At 39.6% G+C, this 19,360-nt stretch overlaps 1 protein-coding gene across 3 annotated transcripts in view; it reads right to left on the bottom strand.

The window, feature by feature from the left end:
- Positions 1-19,360, bottom strand: part of PCNX2 (pecanex 2) — a 319,512-nt gene that overhangs the window by 105,711 nt on the left and 194,441 nt on the right. For all 3 annotated transcript variants that reach the window (XM_063671047.1, XM_054479339.2, XM_063671060.1), the window contains 2 exons: positions 11,470-11,578; positions 5,741-5,870 (listed from right to left, as the gene is read on the bottom strand). In XM_063671047.1, the coding sequence (XP_063527117.1) occupies positions 5,741-5,870; positions 11,470-11,578 (239 nt within the window). The remainder of the gene's footprint in view (positions 1-5,740; positions 5,871-11,469; positions 11,579-19,360) is intronic.

The raw sequence follows: 19,360 nt of genomic DNA, 5'->3' as shown, positions 1-19,360 counted from the left end.
CTCAGTAAGAGATGAGAATTAAGTAGAACCAATTATCTTCTTGCTGAGAAAGGCAGGTCCAAGGATACAGATACAGAGTTGATACTTTTGCAGACCAGTCACACAGAGTGATTCCTGCTAGGTAAAGCCTAGCACAGTACACTCACATAGATGATGCTTAATACACATTTGCCGTAAAGGATAACACCCAGAACAATGTAACATTTTAAAACCAATCTGGATAGAATTCTAGATATGTAACCATCATGAAAGCTTTATTTCCCTTTCATCTAGCACTGTAGGTCTAATGTATTTTACATTTGATAGAGGGTTTTTGACATATCAAAATAAAATCTCTGTTAATGGGAGTTTTCATTATTTTAGAAAGCTGAAAATAGTCAACTCCTTTAGAACAAAGATGTTTGCTGAGATAACTGGGCACATGTGTCATGTAATTTCTGGCCTAAACATTTGTTTCATGTTAATGACAAAGTCTGGTTATTTAGTGACTGTTTATATACAAAGAGTAGGATGATAAATCATAATATCAGAATGTATTTCTAAAGCTTTCTAAAATGCTCTGACATTAGGGGGATGTATAAACACAAAGCACTATTATATACTGCATTTGCTATTGTTGCCTGGAATTAAAATAAAGACACCAGGCAGAGCTCATCAAGACAGATTTTAAAGACCTTGTTAGTCAAGACCACCTCAGTCTAGCAGTGAGTGTTCTCACCCCAGCAAATGTGAAGCCAGATTAGGATTTCTATTTCCCCTGACATAATACCGTTGGACTTAATTCACTTAAGAAATATTTACAGGCCAGGCGTGGTGGCTCACACCTGTAATCTCAGCACTTTGGGAGGCCGAGGAGGGTGGATCACAAGATCAGGAATTCAAGACTAGCCTGAACAACATGGTGAAACCCCATCTCTACTAAAAATACAAAAATTATCCAGGCGTGGTGGCGGGCCTTTGTAATCCCAGCTACTCGGGAGGCTGAGGTAGAAGAATCACTTGAACCCGGGAGGCGGAGGTTGCAGTGAGCTGAGATTCCGCCACTGCACTCCAGCCTGGGGGACAGAGTGATACTGTGTCTCAAAAAAAAAAAAAAAATGTACAGAACACCTGCTTTTCGCAGGGCCCCATTAGGCATACAAAAATGAAAACTAAACAAGTTCAGAATTGAAGGTATATATAGACTACACCAATCTTGGGTAGAATTTACTGATGGCCATAGCAGCAAATTTATTTTTCCAAACATGACTGCTACAGTACCTCCCCATCCCACAAACCACTCTTGAACCATATATCCACAAAGAGGCAGAATATAATTCCCCTTTCTTTGAATCTGGGTGGGTGAGTGACTTACTTGTAGAAAACAGAATGGGAGAGATTCGATGCTGCAGAACTTCTGAGGCTAGGCCAGAAAAATCAATGTAACTTTTATTAATACCTTACTCACTAGAAAACTTTTGCTGAGGCCCTGAGGCCACCATGCTCTCAGGAAGCCAAAATTCTGACTCACCTAGAGATTACACAGAGAGGTTCTGAGACTACACCAAAAGAGCAAAAGATGTCCAGTTAGTCCCCAGCAGTTCCAATTCCCTATTTCAGTCCCAGTCACCACCTTTATAAGGGTCCCCAAATCACAACCACTCAGCCCAGCCCTTCCCAAATTCCTGACCCATAGAAGCCATGAGATATGATAAATTGTTTCCTGTTGTTTTAAGACAAAAACTAAGGTTTACAGAGATTTGTTATTGAGTAATAGACAAGAACATAAAGGCAAACTGTTAGAGGAATTTAGGAAAGGAAAGATAATTTTTAATTGGGGTGATCAGGGCAACTTCATGGCAGAGTTGCCATTTGAGTTGGGCTTTGCCAACTAGATGTGGACAGGAAATGAAGAGGTTGAGGGAGGGAAGGTCATTCTATATGAAGGGTATGATCCAAGGAGAGGTTCGGAATGGAAATTCACAGTGTATGATGTGTGGGAAAGTGTTGTAGGAGATGGGCTAGAAAGTTCAAGAAAGGGTCTATATCTGTGCTTTCCAATATGGTAGCCTCCCATCACAGGTGGCTATTTAAATTTAAGTGGGTTAAAAGTAAATGGAATTTAAAATTCAGTTCCAGCCGGGTGCAGTGGCTCATGCCTGTAATCCCAGCACTTTGGGAGGCCAAGGCGAGTGGATCACAAGGTCAGGAGATTGAGACCATCCTGGCTAACACGGTGAAACCCCGTCTCTACTAAAAATACGAAAAAAAAAAAAAAAAAAAAAAATTAGCTGGGCCTGTAGTCCCAGCTACTTGGGAGGCTGAGGCAGGAGAATGGCGTGAACCCGGGAGGCGGAGCTTGCAGTGAGCAGAGATCACACCACTGCACCCCAGCCTGGGCGACAGAGCGAGACTCTGTCTCAAAATAATAATAATAATAATAATAAAATAAAAATAAAATAAAATTCAGTTCCTCTGTCAGACTAGCCCCATTTCAAGTGCTTGGTAGCCCTATGTGGCTGGTACCTGCCATATTGGAGAGCACAGACATAGAACATTTCCATCATCCAGAACTTCCCGTCGGACAGTGCTGGTCTGCATGGCACTTTTAGTTATTCCTCAGGCACAATGAGCCACTGCAGGCTTTTAAGGAGTAGAGTGACATGCTGAGAGCTGTGTTTTAGGACAGCTATCCTAGAGGTATGTGTGGGCAGAGAGTAGCAAGCAGGTTAGTTAGGAGGCTAGGGTAAAAAGGCAGACAGGGGACACATTTGTCATATGCCCTAGTGAGGCACAGAATCAGGGAACAGGAGGTCTGCAGGACAGGCCAGTTCGGGGAGAAAAGGGACTAGCCGTGATTATCAGGTCACTGGTGATTTATTTATCACTTCCTTGAAGTATTAAAATGGTTTGTTACACTGCAGCTCTCATTAGAGACCTGCACAAACAAAAGTCAGCTTTAAAAGATCTGCAATAAAAACCAAGGGACTGGAAAGTGAGGGAGCAGAGGTGAAAAGAAAGAGGAAGCCAGGAGAGGGGACTGCTAGGTGGCCTCCAACACACACCCCCAGGCTGGTGGCAGCAGTTCATGGTGGTAAATGTGCTCACTAAAGCTCCAGACGAGAATGTCTTTTCAGGCAGCCCTTTTAAAGTGATGGAACAGCTAGTACAAAATTAAACAGGATAAATGACGTTAACTGACCGGTCCTTTGTATCAGACTCAAAAGATGGCAATTAGAATGGCCACATAGAAACTCTGCAGTCAGAACACTAAAACTCATTAATTAGGATTTGAAACTTAAAAAAAGTTTTAAATAGATAGAATGAGCTTTCCAGAGTGTTTGTAGGGATCCAGATGAGATTTCCTGTCACTTCCTTTCCTGGTACCCACCACTCTACTGTTGTGATTTCCCTCCACTGATCTTTTCAGCAGATGGGCCAGAGGACGCTGCGTTCTGATGCCTGCACAAAAGGCAACAATAGACCTCCAGCAGACTGGGTTTTGCACCAAGAACTCTCTCCTGCAGCGGAATTGAAAATTTCCTTCCACTTGTCTCCTTCGGAAAGACCTAGGAAAGGGCAGGTATCCTTGTATATACCCACAGACCCTGAAGCCCCCTTCCAACCCATGAGAAGGGCAGCCAGAGGCAGACACCCCACACACACATACAGGGAACCTAGTGCTAATATCTGTGTTATTTACTGATGAAAAGAATAAACGTGGCAGAATCACTTCTTTGTGGGACTGAATAAACATAAATCTTGCTGTAGAAGTCCATATGTTTAAGTAACCCACATAAACTGACAATTCAGACCCAAACATCTCACTCAAAGATGGCTGAATTTTGGAAGTGAGGAGACTAAATAACAAAACACCTAACTCCTTTTGCACAGGTATTAGAATGCCTCCCTCCAATGTCATCTCTGCAAAAAGATTCCCCTTTCCACTGGGGACACTTAAAATCCTTTCTGACTCAACTGAGAGGTGTTTTACTTCTATTGAATCTTCCCATGCCAGAAAGACGGATTCCCTGTCTGAGAATAGGAGGCAAAAAGAAACCTTTTGTACTGAGGACCAAGTTTTAAATATGTTGTACTTTCCTTCCCTGTTTAGGTGAAAGCATGAGAAAATGCCCCTCCTTTTATTTACAAGTATTTGTACTTTCCAGAAGCATGACTTTCAGAGCTCCAAAAAGGTCCCCCAAATTATTTTCTCCTAAAAAAGCTTAAAGAGAAGCCAACTGTGGTAGTTTTTTTTTACTCTCTGGCTCCGTAAATATGCATGTCTCTTTAGACAAATGCAAATGAGCAGCCTTATGTGTGAATTTCAAGACAACTTTACTTTTATTGCAAAATCTACCTGTCTTAGAAGACAAGAAATCTGCCAGAAACCTGAGGACCTCCTTCAACTCCTCACGGGCCCGAAGTAGGGCTCACTGGTTTGGTTAGTTTTCACCAGGGCACCCCTAAATGTGAGATTGTCTGAAGGAGATCCCCCCGAGTCATGGTAAACACCTACTAGCATGGGTCAAGCTGGGACAGGAACCTCCCTGTGGAGCAGTCAGAGAATACTCATCCTAGCTCAGGCCATGTGGTGCTTACTTTGTGGCAGCCCCTATTCTTGGTGTTTTATGTATGTTAATTCATTTTCTCCTCACAAGTCTATGAAGTAGGTCCTATGATTTCACTTCCATTTTACAGATGAGGATAAGGAGGCCTGAAATAATCAGTGTTAAGTGGGAGAGATGAGGTGTGAACTCAGGCAGGCTGTGTTCTAATCCCTAAGCCACACCACCTGTGTCAGAAGGATGCAAATTTTATAAACCATCTCTCGGGAGAAACATGAAGCCAAAGGTCTAACTTAATGACGGCCTCTGTGAGACATAAAAGACACATTGTAAAATGCTAGCACTCTGCAAAATGTAAACAAATTATGGAAAAAGGATTAGAGTTTAAAAGTAATAAATAGCACAAGTATGGCTAATAAATTAGGGCAGAAGAGATGAAATGGAAGACCTGCCCCAACACATGGAGCAATGCAAAGGTCTCTGTCCCAGCTGAAGACCTCCGGGTACACATGCTTTCCTTCCCTGCTAGCTATTCTCAAGACCTTCCCCCACAAATCATTAAGAGGTCTTTACGATTACTTGGTGAACCATTACTTCTCTCTTCTCACCTTCCCGTAAGAATAACACTCCTACTTCATCAATCACCAATTGCTTAAGGAAATTTATGACAGGTCCAAATAGTGAAGAAAAGGTGAAGAAATCATCTTCACTTTCATGCCGCAAGTTTTATGGCACTCAGAAAAATTGGTGGTCTCTTTTCCATAGAGCTGTGATGGCTGCCCACTTGTACCGGACTGTATATTTAGAATGCTCACAGAAGGGATGCCACAGACAGGAAAAAAGTATGCCATCCAGGGGCCATCTTGGCATATCAAAGGACATTAACAGTGGCTTGTACCTTCCCCTAGGTCACCTACGAAAATTTGGCAGTGATAACTCACTTTTCCTTCACAACTGGTGAAACCTGGACTAGTATTCATTGGCTAATTTGAAATCAGTCATGTTCTTTCCAGATCCCTGACACCAAAGAGCTGAGTCAATGAACTGAAGAGGTCATCAAGAGAGATAGGTTTGGCCTGGCCCCACAGTAGGGGGAAGCCTGGAGCCAGGGACCTCCTAACAGAGGAAAGCAGAGGAGCTTTCTGAAGCACAAACTGGAGAAAAGCAATTGAGCACTGATTTTAGGATCTTACTTGTAGTTTTTCTCCCAGAATTTCACTGGCCTGACATATGATGTGATGAAAATGACACTCCCAAGAAATGGACTCAATGGGGTAGAAAAGATTGACGTGGCAATCATCTGAAAGAAAAGCATGGCAGAATCTGAGAATGTTGAGTTAAGGCAAAAAAAAATTATCATTCTTATATTTTTAAAATATTATTTCAAATTTTGATGAGTTCTCACTAAAGTCATTTTTTCCACCAAAGAAAGAACAAAGAACACACACTTAATCTCTCTATGTATAGATTTATAAATATAAAACTTTCAGTAGTACCCTGCTAGGTCTCATTTCACCACCATGTAAACCCAATGATTCTCATAAAAATCTCAGCAGTCTTAGTCTGATTCATGGCAAAGGTTTAATATCTAAGGATTGAAAAGAGCAGTTTCTTTTCACTAAGATTATTAGCTGAACAAAACACACTAGGGCACATCTGCTAAAGTATCAAGTAGCTTTGTAAATAATTAATATTAGATGATACTTTTTGAAAATAAATGATATAATTGTTTGGAAAGGTAGCATCTCTGTTTCTTGAAGTATGTTTTCCCACTGTTTGAAATATCCATCCATCTATCTATCTAGGTAGATGGATACACAGATAAACAGATATCGTATATTGAACACCATTAGTTCAATTCAAGTCATATCTAGTTTTTAAGCAAAAAACACCACATGCACATGAAGTAAGTGTTTTGTGGGCCAAGCTACTTCTTTAGGCATTCTTATATGAGTTTCTCACGTACTGGCATGCATCAATTTCACACACCTTGCTTGATCAAAGAGATAATTGCTCAATATTAAACTTAGCATGTCTGTTGCTTTTGGCTTAAGCCCAACGGATCTTTGGTGATTAGTGGCGAGGAGCCAGAAGCAACAGTTCTCTGAGCAAGCTGGTCCCTTCAGGTCTCACTCCATCATTGGAGACTCCCAGCTGCCAGTCACTCACCATCATTGTGGTGCAGAGGTTCTGTGGGGCCTGTGGTTGGAAGCGCAAGAGAGAACTGCTGGCCAGAATCCATGGGGGTGGCAGAAGTCAGTGGAGAGCCAGACTGCCCAGGTCCTATAATATGGACATCCTTCCTGGTCCTAGGGTATTAGGACTTGGATCATTCTACTACAGATCTGATCTGACCTCCTACAAGGCTGATCTTCCTGCTGGGAAGTTGTTGACAGCTGTATCTCTCTCACTGCTGAACTAAGGGGGATCTTATTTCTGTAACCCATGTTCCAAAAGTTCTGTCAGAGAGTAAAAAAGAAATGCTTGGCACAGACAGGAAGACTCTGCATTTCATTATCAAGAATATAGAAGTAACTCGGACTTCTAAGTGGTTTAACATAACGTTAAACAAATTATGTGATACAGGGGTGGGGGTGGAAGTGGGGATTCCCTAACAGCCCCATTTATATGTAAGATATAAAAAAGGGAGTGAGTCTTGTGCTGTCCACACTTTCACATACATTTTCGTAGATTTAAAATCAGATTTAAAAAAAATTAGCCAGGCATTGTGGTGTGCACCTGTAGTCCCAGCCAGACAGGAGGCTGAGGTGAGAGGATCTCTTGAGCCCAGGAGTTTGAGGCTGCAGTGAGCTAGAATTGCACCACTGCACTCCAGCCTGGGCAACAGAGTGAGACTCTGCCTCAAAAAAAAAAAATAAATAAATCATGATTTTTTTTTCCAAGAGTGACCTTTTTTTTTTTTTTAAAAACTTTCTATTTACTCCCAAGCATTTTCAGGAGTAAAATGTCACGTCCTCCATTAATAATCCATTCTAATGTTGAATTGTTTAGGTATCAAAAAGATCTCTATTGTGCTGCAATTTAAATCCAAATCTTTTTATTTTGACCTAGGTTCAAATAGAGAACTACAGAACAATATGCTACTGTGATATCTAGTATCACCCATCAGTTTCCTCTTCTGAAAGCTGAAAATACCTAAATACTTCTGCCACAAAACACAACAAATTAGCTATTATGCTCCTCATCATTGGAAGAAAAGGGAATTGTATGCAAGATATTATTGAGTGAAGGTATTGAAAAAAATATTAGCAAGCAGAGTCAGGTCAGAGGTGGAGTTTTCTGAGGGGCTGTGTTGAGAAGAAAGGAAGAGGGAGGAGTCCCCGCATCAGGAGACAGAGGGTGTGATGGGGCTTGCAGAGGAACCAGGACAAAACCAAGTGGAGCCAGGGCTGGGCAGATGTGCTAATATGTGATCATCTGGCTAAGTCTGTCTAATTTTTAGAAGACAGTAGTCTTGCATGGTCTCTACACATATTAAAAGGGGGGCTGATGTGGCTCTTGTTTTTGATTCTAAAATTTCCCCAGAGATTACATTGTACATTTTTTAAATGCCAGAAACAATTATCCAAAATTTAAGAAGTGAGGAAACTGTCCTAGTCTAAAAATAAAGTTCAGTGTGATAGGAAAGGAAATGACGTTTAACAGGTTAGAGGGAGAGTGGCAGTGAATAGAGAGGATCTTTTTTTGGGGAAAGATTAGTAAAGAATTATAGCACACTCTGGGCAAACAGGAAAGGCTGTCACTACTACTGGCAAGGCAGTGCCAAGAAAGAAGAGCTACTAAGAGGAGTAGGCACATAAAGCACTCTTTATTTCTTTCTAAGAGAAATAGCTGAGAGGTAAACCTGAGGGGTAGATGATCATTCCTTTAAAAGCACACTTAAAATGAAAACATCAATTATTTGTTTTGCTTGTTTTTTGTTTTTGTTTTTTTTGAAATGAAGTCTTGCTGTGTCACCCAGGCTGGAGTGCAGTGGCACCATCTCGGCTCACTGCAACCTCCGCCTCCCAGGTTCAAGCGATTCTCCTGCCTCAGCCTCCCGAGTAGCTGGGTACACAGGCACCCACTACCACGCCCGGCTAATTTTTTTGTATTTTTAGTAGAGACGGGGTTTCACCATGTTAGCCAGGATGGTCTCAATCCCCTAACCTCATGATCTGCCCTCCTCGGCCTCCCAAAGTGCTGGGATTACAGGCATGAGCCACTGTGCCCAGCCAGAAAACATCAATTATTAAAAGATTTTAAAAAATCATTAGAAGTGCAGAAGGAGGCACCAAGTAGAAAGCAGCCCTCCCAATCTCCGGGTTTACTATAGAGAATCTGGCTAAGTCTTTCTAATTATTAGAAGACAATGGTCTTGCATGGTCTCTACACATATTAAAAGGGTGAATATTCTCATCTTTCCCTGGAGGTTACAAGCTCAGAAGCTAACAGAGGCTATGGAGGGAGAAAACATGCTAGTACTGGAAAAAGCAATTTACCAAACAGTGCCCTGCTGGCCTGAAAGCTAATTCAATTCCAAAACGGAGCAAATTAGTCCCTTTTCAATGCTGAGATGGAGCCCACAGCTTCTTAATAGAGTGATAAAGTAATTAACATTTCAAAATAAGCCAAGATCCAGGGCTGACACTTAATAACTTAATAGCTTTGTCTGGGCGGCATGTATATCTAGTTTTTCAACTATTTATCTCATTATATTCTGAACAGCATGATGTTGGACTCCAAGGAACAAATATCTACCTTTACAAGTGATGAAGGATGAGGGGGGCGTCCATGGGTACGGGGGAGAGGGTAAAGATCCTGTCAGTGGCCAGCCTCCAGCCTCCAGGGCGGTCAGTTTGAAGGCTCTGTATCTTAGCAGAAGGGGTGGAAGTGGGTGTCACTAACAGGGCCAGGCTTAGGAACAAAAGAAGGGGATCCACTGAGTGCTCTAAAATGGAACCACCAAATGCCCAATAAAATCTGCATCTCGAATGTTTGCACGTTGTAAGACAATTAGTCTGTATATCGTGAAAGTATGTAAATTTAATGCTCACTGTGCACAAGCTGAGATAAATCCTAATGCTGTCTTTATTCTTATAGGACTTATTAGGTGCCAAATACCATGTGCTCATGTGTGAACGCTCAACACGAATATAGGGCAAGTATTTGAAAATTATGGTTCCCAGAACAGTCTTAATTCAGTCGTGGAACTCCAAGGAATAATTAGTAATATTGAACTCACCTAACAAGGCATAAACACCAACAAGAAATGCTACAGACAGATGCAAGTCCAAAGTTATGACATCAGGAATTATAACCTCAAGTTTTAAATTCTTGGTGTAACTCCTCAACAACAAATTTGCATTAATCTAATTATTTTCATTTAATAAACATACTTTAAATTCTAAAAAGGAAACTTTAGAAGTACATCAGAAAGAGATTAAAAATCAACTCAATATTTCACCTGTTTTTGTTTTTAAAGGACTCTGGAAAACTGAAATTACTGGCTTTATAGAAAATGATTGCAGCTAAAGGGAAAGGGTGGTGCACAAGCTCAGGCTTTGCAAATATGTATATAATTTTCCTTAGCTTGTTCTGCCAAATGACCTTGAAACACTTTAGAAATATCAATGCATATCTAAGAATAGCAACACAGAACAATGTGTATTGTGAGATCCACTCTTCGTATGCTTAACATTTTTTTTTAAAAAAGTTAGAGCCTGGAAGAAATATTTTTCAAAATATAAAATATATTATCACTCAAGGATTATCCTAAGTATGTTTCCATTCCTGTACACCAAGTTAAGGTCATAGAGATTCCTTAAGAATTGTCTTAATGAGCCTTATGTAAATTTCATATGGAAGAGAGCTCTGAGTGGTCATTCAAGTTAGCTAACAGCAGAATGGATTGCCAGAGTTTAGAACTGATGGATTGCCAGAGTTTAGAACTGTGGTTCACACACACTGACGGCATAACAATCACCAAGAAAGCTTTTGGAAAGACAGATTCTAGGATCCCGCCCAGTGAAATTTGATTTAAAAAGTATGAGCTGGGTCCAGGAATCTACTTAGTTAATAGTTCCTCCAGGGATTCTGATGCAAGTGGTCCCTGTTTCCTGGGAAACACATAGGTTTAAAAACTCTAAATTCACCGGGAAGGAAAACCTTTGAGGACATATTTTAGGCCTGAGTCAAATTTTAATTAATCTCTTTCTTCGGGAGTATTTTTAAAGCAATTTCTCTCTCCGCTTCCCCTTACCCACACGTGCACATACATAAAACTTAGCTATCAATGTCAAAGTGATGTTTAGAAGGAGCATCTCAAAATTTGTTATGAAGTAAATTAAAACTATTATGTAAACATTGTAAAACACAAATGGAAACCAAGGCTTCTTGGCTAATAGCCACTAAAAGACCATAATTTAATTTTTTAGTCTTCCAAATGCTGTTTGTACCTAATCTTGTGTTTCTGAATATTACTGAAGTATAATATGATAACCATACTATAAAATAGTATACACTTGATAAAAATGTATTGAATGCATTAACCCTATCCACAAAGCTTAATAACAGCAAATTTATTTGCACTATTTTGCACAAGGCGACCCAATCATTTAAGCAGTAACTTTCCATTTAAAAGACAGGGTATCTTAATGCAGATCTGGGCATGGGAAATGGAAGGACCAGAAAAAATAAAAGTAACTCCTGAAAATGCATTAAGAAGCAGGAAGAGTTCAAAATTAAGAAATATCTTTGACGGCTAAGTGGCCTAAAGGGATCCAAAGTGCCTCTTCATGTCCCCATTAAAATGTAATCTTAAAGACTTTAAAATCTTTTTATTGCCAGGGGTCAATGAAAAGCTTGCTTCCGTAAAATGTGAATCTCAGCTGGAGGGTGAAAATAGAAGCAGAAAGGATACGAGGAATGGCAAAGAGCTGAGCAAACACGTGAAACGAAGAACCCCAAGCCATCTGCCAAGGAGCCACATATGTCAGGACGAACTGTAACTTGTGAAGCAGGTCCCCGAGCTGAAAGCAAAAGAAAAAAAATTCATCAGAGAGGACAATGACAACAGTGGTAACTGCATCAGGGTCACTTAAAGGACACTTGTCAAGGTTAGGAAGGGGCAGTGAAACTACTGTCTGCCCTCTTACTCTTATCTTCCTGCATCTCATGTGGAATGCAGCCATTTAATGATATTTTGAAACAGCAACAGGCTGATCAGAAGAAATCTTGCATGGTTAATCTCAACAGATTTATTATCTCAACCTATGTATATGGTGTATCTCTTTGCCTTTCTCAGAAGAACAATCACAGCTTGGTCTTTCCTCCTTCATATTGGATCTTTTGGAGGGAGTACATACAGAAACCTATCATCATTTGACATTGTTGAGGTTTTTGTGTGTTAATTTCATTTTACCTCTTCAGCTGCTCCTACTGGAGAAAATAGCTCCATACCATTGAAATGCAAGTTACAAAGTACTTTAGAAAGCTAAGACAGGATATGAAGCTATTGCATTGGCCAGACAAGCCAGCACAAGGAAAAATCGAGTTTTGGGAAGATATGGAAAATACAGAAGAGAGACCTCACATAGGATGAACTGTTCAGTGGTTGATTGGAGATGGAGATGATGACTGTGTAGGGAAGGATAGAGAAGGATGGACTACTCTGGCTTTAGATCTCTGCATTGTGGTAAGAAGTGACTAATGAATCCCAGATGCAAAATTCTGCTGCTGTCACTTCTAGATGCGGTCAGTCAGTATCCCACCAGGATTTCTCTCCCCAAAATCCACATCTGATCTTCTTCCATAATGAAAACTTCAAATAGCATGCCATGTTTGTTCCTAGACTGACTAGCATTTGAGACAATAAAATACATTCACCAAGGCCATGATGTGAAATGAAAAGAAAAAATATAATTTTTAATTAGGCTCAATAGCCATTATATAACACAGAAGGTCATAATGAAAACAGGGCAAGGGTTGGGCAACGGGGCCATTAAGAAAGGATTCAAGGAACCAAGATAACTGAGCCCTTCCGTGAAAAGCCAACCTGGTGATTTTGGAACCCAAAGATGAGGTGACCCTGATTTGTTCCATGAAATGTAATGAGGCAAAAGGAGGTTAATTAGAATCCTCTCCAAATCTCTGCCTCACTTTTCTGGTATCTACTGATTCTCATAAATATTCTGGTTTAGGAGAAAAACTTTAAAATAGAATAAAACATTATTGGGTAGTCCACAGTATATGAACCAAGAATAAAAGGTCTCTCAAAGGCACAGCAAACAGAGAGAATCCTTAAGAAGTCACAGGCATCTGGTTATGTATAGAACCCCTGACCTAAAAACATGTCTACCAGAGACTCTAGTTACAAACCTAGCACTGAGTTTTAGGTGAAAGTTGAAGAATTTTAGATAGAAGAGAATGGAAGAATGATAGGGAGGGTGGCAGACGGTGAGAGGGAAAGAAAAAAAATAGGGGAAACAGGGAAGATAAAGGGAGGATAAAAAAAAAAGCAAAGAAATGAAAAATGAAAGAGGAAAACTAGATGATGGGATCAGGCTTGGGGAACTATAAGGAAATATCAATTCCAGGAAAGGAAAAGAGGAGTTTGTTTTTTGCTCATAACTTTTCACTTTCTTTACTCTCACTCACTTGTATCAACCATAGAGGATTGATCTTGATTGGTTTCCAAGATCTTTCAGAAAGGCCACTTTGGTTTTAATCCTGGGGTTGATTTCAGCCTCCTGAATCCATTCTAGATGGGACTCCACAGCCCCCAGTGCCTTTGAGAGTTTGTCAATTGAAAGAGCAGCCTGTCACTCTGTCAACCTGACGTCCAGTCTTACAAGTTTACATAAAATATAGTCATTTCCCTACCATCTTACTTTTTACCAGTCATTAGGTGACTTCTACAGATCAAGAAACAGATAGTTCTAACACAACTTCAAACTCTTGACTCACTTCTGTGAAGAGATACGATTTGCATTAAAAGCCAATATCATTTCCTTTTATCTCCACCATTAACCCAACTAGAAGGGGAACACATCAAGTGCCCAAGAGAAGACATGACTTCTGGGTTACCAACCAGGGCAAAAGTCCTGAAAAGTGGTGGTGGGCTCTCTTGCTCATGTGTACCTAACCAAACTCTTATCAGAAAAAATACCTCTGGATTTGAAATCTTCTAGTCACCCCCCTATTAAGAATTCTTAGTGGAGTTATTAAGAATTAATCTTGTGAGTCATGTCTAGGTGAAAACTGCAAGCATGAACAAGATTACCTCATATGATGTATGGCCCCCAAATGCCCTAAAAATGAATCATGAGTTATGGAAAGTTACTCCTGTTAGGTTTTCTGTGTATTCCTGTATCCTGGGAGGCATTTAAGCCACTTTTTGAAAAAGCTGATAAGTAGGTCAGCTACAGCAACTACAATCAGACAGGCTGCCCCAGGGAAAGCTTCATCTGCAAGTTTGAAGCTCTAACAAGTTAAACTTTGCTGCGTTATGATTAAATGAATCCATTACAATTATTTTCTGCTTAGCACAGCAACTTGTATTTACACATAAGCAAAACCAGTAATCAGACATCTAAGGATTCCAGATATAAGCACTCTCCTGCTCTAATTGCAGCCAAAGCCCCAGGTATCCTTGTTCTTTTCCTATGACTCTCTATGCCTTCTTTTTTTTTTTTTCATGAACTTTGTGAGAATAAAATACATGCTTTGTAAAGCTTTTCAACATGAAGCTCACAAAATAGACTCCACTGTTCTCAATCATTGAAGAAGCCAGATCTCCTGAATGTCATTTCTTTATGTAGTAATGATTCCTCCACAACACAGTAATTTTAATGCTCCTCTATGAAACCCACCAGAAAAAGGATGTGTTCTAGATGAGTCAGATGCTAATGCATGCCAATATTTAAAAGCATGGGCTTGAGGGCACGCTGCCTGAGTTTGAATCCCAGCTCTACCTCTGGTCATACATTTCTGGATCTATAAAATGGAGATGATAATAGTACCCCCTCAAAGTGTCATCTGAGGATAAAATGGCTTCATCTTTGTTAAAGACTTAGAACAGTGCCTGGCAAACATAAATGTTACAAAAGAGTTTGATAAATGTTAGGACAAGTGGATATCTTATTCACAACCTATTTTAGAGCCCTCCTCTTCCCCAAACTGAAACTTACCAAGTCCAGGTCCTCTCATTTTTCAGAGAAGGAAACCAGGCTCAGAGAGGTTAAGTGGATTGCTTAGGTCAGACAGCAAGTTATTGGCCCATCTGAAACCAGAGATCAAAGTTCCTGATTCTCTACCCAGTGATATTTCTTTCACCCAACTTTACCATGCCTCCTTGAGGCCATGGGCCTTCTGTGAACTATAGCAATAGGAAGAACCTGCCTGACATGCAGCAGCTACAGAAAGGTCCCCTTTATTCAAGATTTCCTGCTGACAGCAGAGGTGCAGGATCACAAGCATGAACATCACACACTATAGCAGCAGCCACGATTCAGACAAATTATGGCTGCAGCCACGTTCTTTCATGTACACAGTAAAAAAGGACCTGATCTGCCCTGAAACATCCTTTTCAGTAAAAAAGCCTAATTAATAAAATATCATACTATCCAAAAAGCCTGATGACACTCGAGGGATCTCAAAACAGCCGACTGCTGGCTTACTTGTGCTTCTTGAATGTACAACTCCAAAAAGATTGATTTGCCTCATGTATTTTATTCTTACAGTGTGGAAAGACATGATCCAGGTTTAAAAAGACTCAACTTCATATTTTCCCTTTACACTTTGCCCTTCTCTTTAAGGGTAAAATCAGGTAAAAGAATTTAAAATGAGTGTGTATCAAAACAGCAATTTCTAAGCACAAAAGAAAACCTAAATATTGATCATCAATGAGAAAAGTATGTGAAGAGGGATCTCCTGCACCACACTGGCCATTGTGTATAAAATAATGAAACATTTAAGATAAGACTTAATGGAAACAGACACACCAACACCTTTCCAGTAAGCATGGCCACAAGCATTATAATATTGTATTGAAGTACTTTAAATAGAAATCTCATTTAGATCAGCTATGAACTTGCATCTCCTTAGACAGTTTGAGGTCTTTGTTTTTATGAAGCTTATCTCACTCCCAACATTCTACTTCCAAGATCTTAAATCTCAGTCCTATTAAAATGCAAAATAAACTTTCCAAGTTACGAGAATATAAGATAAAACAAAATCATTTGGGTCTTTTCCCACTTAAAACACTAAGAAAAGAGTAAAGAAAATCACAATAAGGGCCGGGCGCGGGGGCTCACGCCTGTAATCCCAGCACTTTGGGAGGCCGTGGCAGGCAGATCACCAGAGGTCAGGAGTTCCAGAACAGCCTGGCCAACATGGTGAAATCCCATGTCTACTTAAAATACAAAAATTAGCCGAGCGTGGCGGCTCGCACCTATAATCCCATCCCAGCTACTCAGGAGGCTGAGGCAGGAGAATCACTTGAACCTGGGAAGCAGAAGTTTCAGTGAGCTGAGATTGTGCCACTGCACTCCAGCCTGGGTGATGGAGAGAGACTCTGTCTCAAAAAAAAAAAAAAAAAGAAAATCACAATGGAGTAATTATGGCTGTTTCCCAAGGAAAGCCACCGTAAATACTCTCATTTCAAATGACCTATTTTGGAAATATCTTGTCAATTAGACGTGCTGTTATATCTCTGCTATAGATAGTAAATACACAAACCAGCTTGAGAGAAATGTCTCCAAAAAAAGGTGACCCCAAAACTTTTCTTTGCTAATACACTTGCAATAAGGCATATGCTATCTTCACTCTGGAGACACCCCTTCCACACACACTGTCCTTCCCCCAATGAAATAACTGGCTACTTACAGAATTTTCTTATATTTGGGCGTTGTCTTAGGAAGCTATACATCCATTTGATTAAAGTGCAATTTTCTCTCCAAATCCCACTCATCACCTTTTCGCCTATTGCTCCATCCTTACTAATCTCCCAGATTCATTCTATCATTTGCCATTTTTTGCATTTTGTCGTATTCAGTTAGTTCTTTCTCAGCTTCAGTTAACTTCACCCCAAATTTGGAATTACCAATATTTGAACTTAAAGGGGTATACAAGGCTGAATGGCATTGCAGAAACTGGCTGCTGAGTTAAAGATGCACGGAGTTCAAAGTGAGAGAACAGGAAGAAGTTGACGCTCTCGAGTGCTTGGAAAGGAGCAGACAAGATGAGAAGAAATTTGGAGGTTCACAGGGAACCACGTTAATGAATTCAGGAGGGAACCCAGCTGAGGGATTAAAAGCCAGGAACAAAGGAATTGTGGAAAACCATCAGATGTTTTGAGGCATAGGTGGTGATATAGGGAGTAGAAAAATGTTCAAGAAGGAATAGAAAAAGTAAAGCTAGTGACATCTCAAATGTAGGGCACCATTTCTGGGGGAGGGGAAGCACCACTCTTCCAGAATAACAAGTTGTTAACAGAAAATATGATCATTCAATTTGGGGATATTAAATATTTCCAAATAGTAGCTGACAATATGAGATAGAATTTTGTAAAGTAAAAAACATATTCAGACAATGGTTATAACTCATTACAAGAGTGACTCTCAGGCCAGAAGCAGATTCTACCTCGGTAGACAATGTGTGTTGGGAGCCCATTAAATAGCATCCATCAGACTTTGCAAAATATTGATAGGCTTCATAGAGCATGGTAATGCATAAAGGATACCATCTATTATAAAAATAATATAATCAAAAAAGTCGTAAGAAAAAAATAAATTAATAGTTAACTCAAAAAAGGGGGCACTCCCCCGGCACCTATAACAGTCAGAAGCAAAGAGGTAATTTGAAATAAGAATAGTTAAGTCTGAACTGACACCATGCCGACCCAAAGGGAATGCAGACATGGATACAGGTCTTAGGAGCTGAGGAATTGGGTTTTAGCACACTTGAATGGGTTCCATGTCCATAAAGAGCAAATTATAAAAAACTTCATTTACCAGTGCTGGGAAAAAGCAAAAGGAGTTTGCCTTCTGCCTGCTGTAGAGTAGATAAAAATCTGTCATCCATGATACACCAAAACCTCAAGTCCTCATAATACAGGGCAGTGGGATTTAAATGTAAACTATTCCAGTAAGGTGAAAATTTAAAAACAAGAAACTAACATAAAAGGTAGTGGAGGATGATAAAACTTCCTCACAGGAGTAAATGCATGAGATTCATTTTTTTTTTTTTTTTTTTTGGCTCCCACGAGTGACAACATGCAACATTTGTCTTTCTGTGCCTGGTTTATCTCACTTAACATAATGTCCTCCAGTTCCAATCGTGTTGTTGCAAATTGACAGGATTTTATGTTTTATGGTTGAATAAATTCCATTATGTATATATACACGGTTTCTTCATTCATCTGCTGATGGGGACTGAGGTTGATTCCATATTTTGGCTGTTGTGAATAGTGCTATCATAAACATGGGGGCACAGATACCTTTTTAATATGGTGATTTCTTTTCTTTTGGATAGATAGCCAGCCTTGGGATTGCCAGATCACATTTCAGTTCTAGTTTTAGCTTTTTGAGGACCCTGCATACTGTTTTCCATGGTGACTGTATTCATTCACATTCCCACCAACAGGGTATAAGTGTTTCCCTTACTTGCTAGCCTTTGTAACATTCTGATAACAGCCATTTTAACTGGGGTGAGATGATATCTCATTGTGGTTTTGAGTTTCACTTCTCTGATGATTAGTGATGTTGAGCACTTTTTCACATACTTGTTGCCCATTTGTATGTCTTCTTTTGAGAAATGTCTATTCAGAACTTTTGCCCATTTTTAAATTGTTATTAATTCTTTTTGCTATTTAGTTGTTTGAGTTCCTTATATATTCTGGTTATTAATCCCTTGTGAGTTGAATATTTTGTAAATATCTCCCATTTTGTGGGTTGTCTCCTCACTTTGTTTATTCTTTCCTTTGCTGTGCAGAAGCTTTTTAGCTTGATACAATCCCATTTCTCAATTTTGGCCTTGGTTATCTGTGCTTTTGAGGCCTTACTCAATAAATCTTTGCCCAGTCCAAGGTCCTGAAGCATTTCCCCAGTGTTTTCTTTTAGTATTAATTTTTTCATAGTTTCAGGTCTTATATTATTTAAGTCTTTAATCTACTTTGATTTGAGTTTTGTGTATGGTGCGAGATAGGATGAAACTAGATGTTTCATCCCTCTGAATATACATATCCAGTTTTTCCAGCACCATGTATAATGTTTTTAGGTTTTTAATTTTTGTGAGTGCATGGTAGGTGTATATATTTATGGGATACATGAGATATTTTGGTATAGGCATGCAATACATAATAATCACATCATGGAAAATTGGGTATCTATTCCCTCAAGCATTTATCCTTTGTGTTATAAATAATCCGGTTATATTATTTTAGTTACTTTCAAATGTACAATTTATTTATTATTGAATACAGTCTCCTTGTTATGCTATCAAACACAAGGTATTCTTCACTTTTTCTATTTTTTTATACCCATTAACCATCACCACCTCCTCCCAATGTGCCGATACTACCCCCAACCCAGCCTCTAGTAACCATCCTTCTATTCTCTATCTCTAAGAGTCCAATTGTTTTGATTTTTACATCCCACAGATAGATGAGAATATATGATGTTTGTCTTTCTGTGCCCAGCTTTTTTTACTTAACATAATGACCTCCAGTTCCATCTGTTGTTGCAAATGATAGAATTCTTTTTTATGGCTGAATAGTACTCCATTGTGTATAAGTACCACATTTAAAAAAATCC

The sequence above is a fragment of the Pongo pygmaeus genome, chromosome 1, assembly GCF_028885625.2.
Source record: "Pongo pygmaeus isolate AG05252 chromosome 1, NHGRI_mPonPyg2-v2.0_pri, whole genome shotgun sequence".
NCBI lineage: Eukaryota > Metazoa > Chordata > Mammalia > Primates > Hominidae > Pongo > Pongo pygmaeus.
This window is presented reverse-complemented; position numbering and strand designations above follow the sequence as displayed.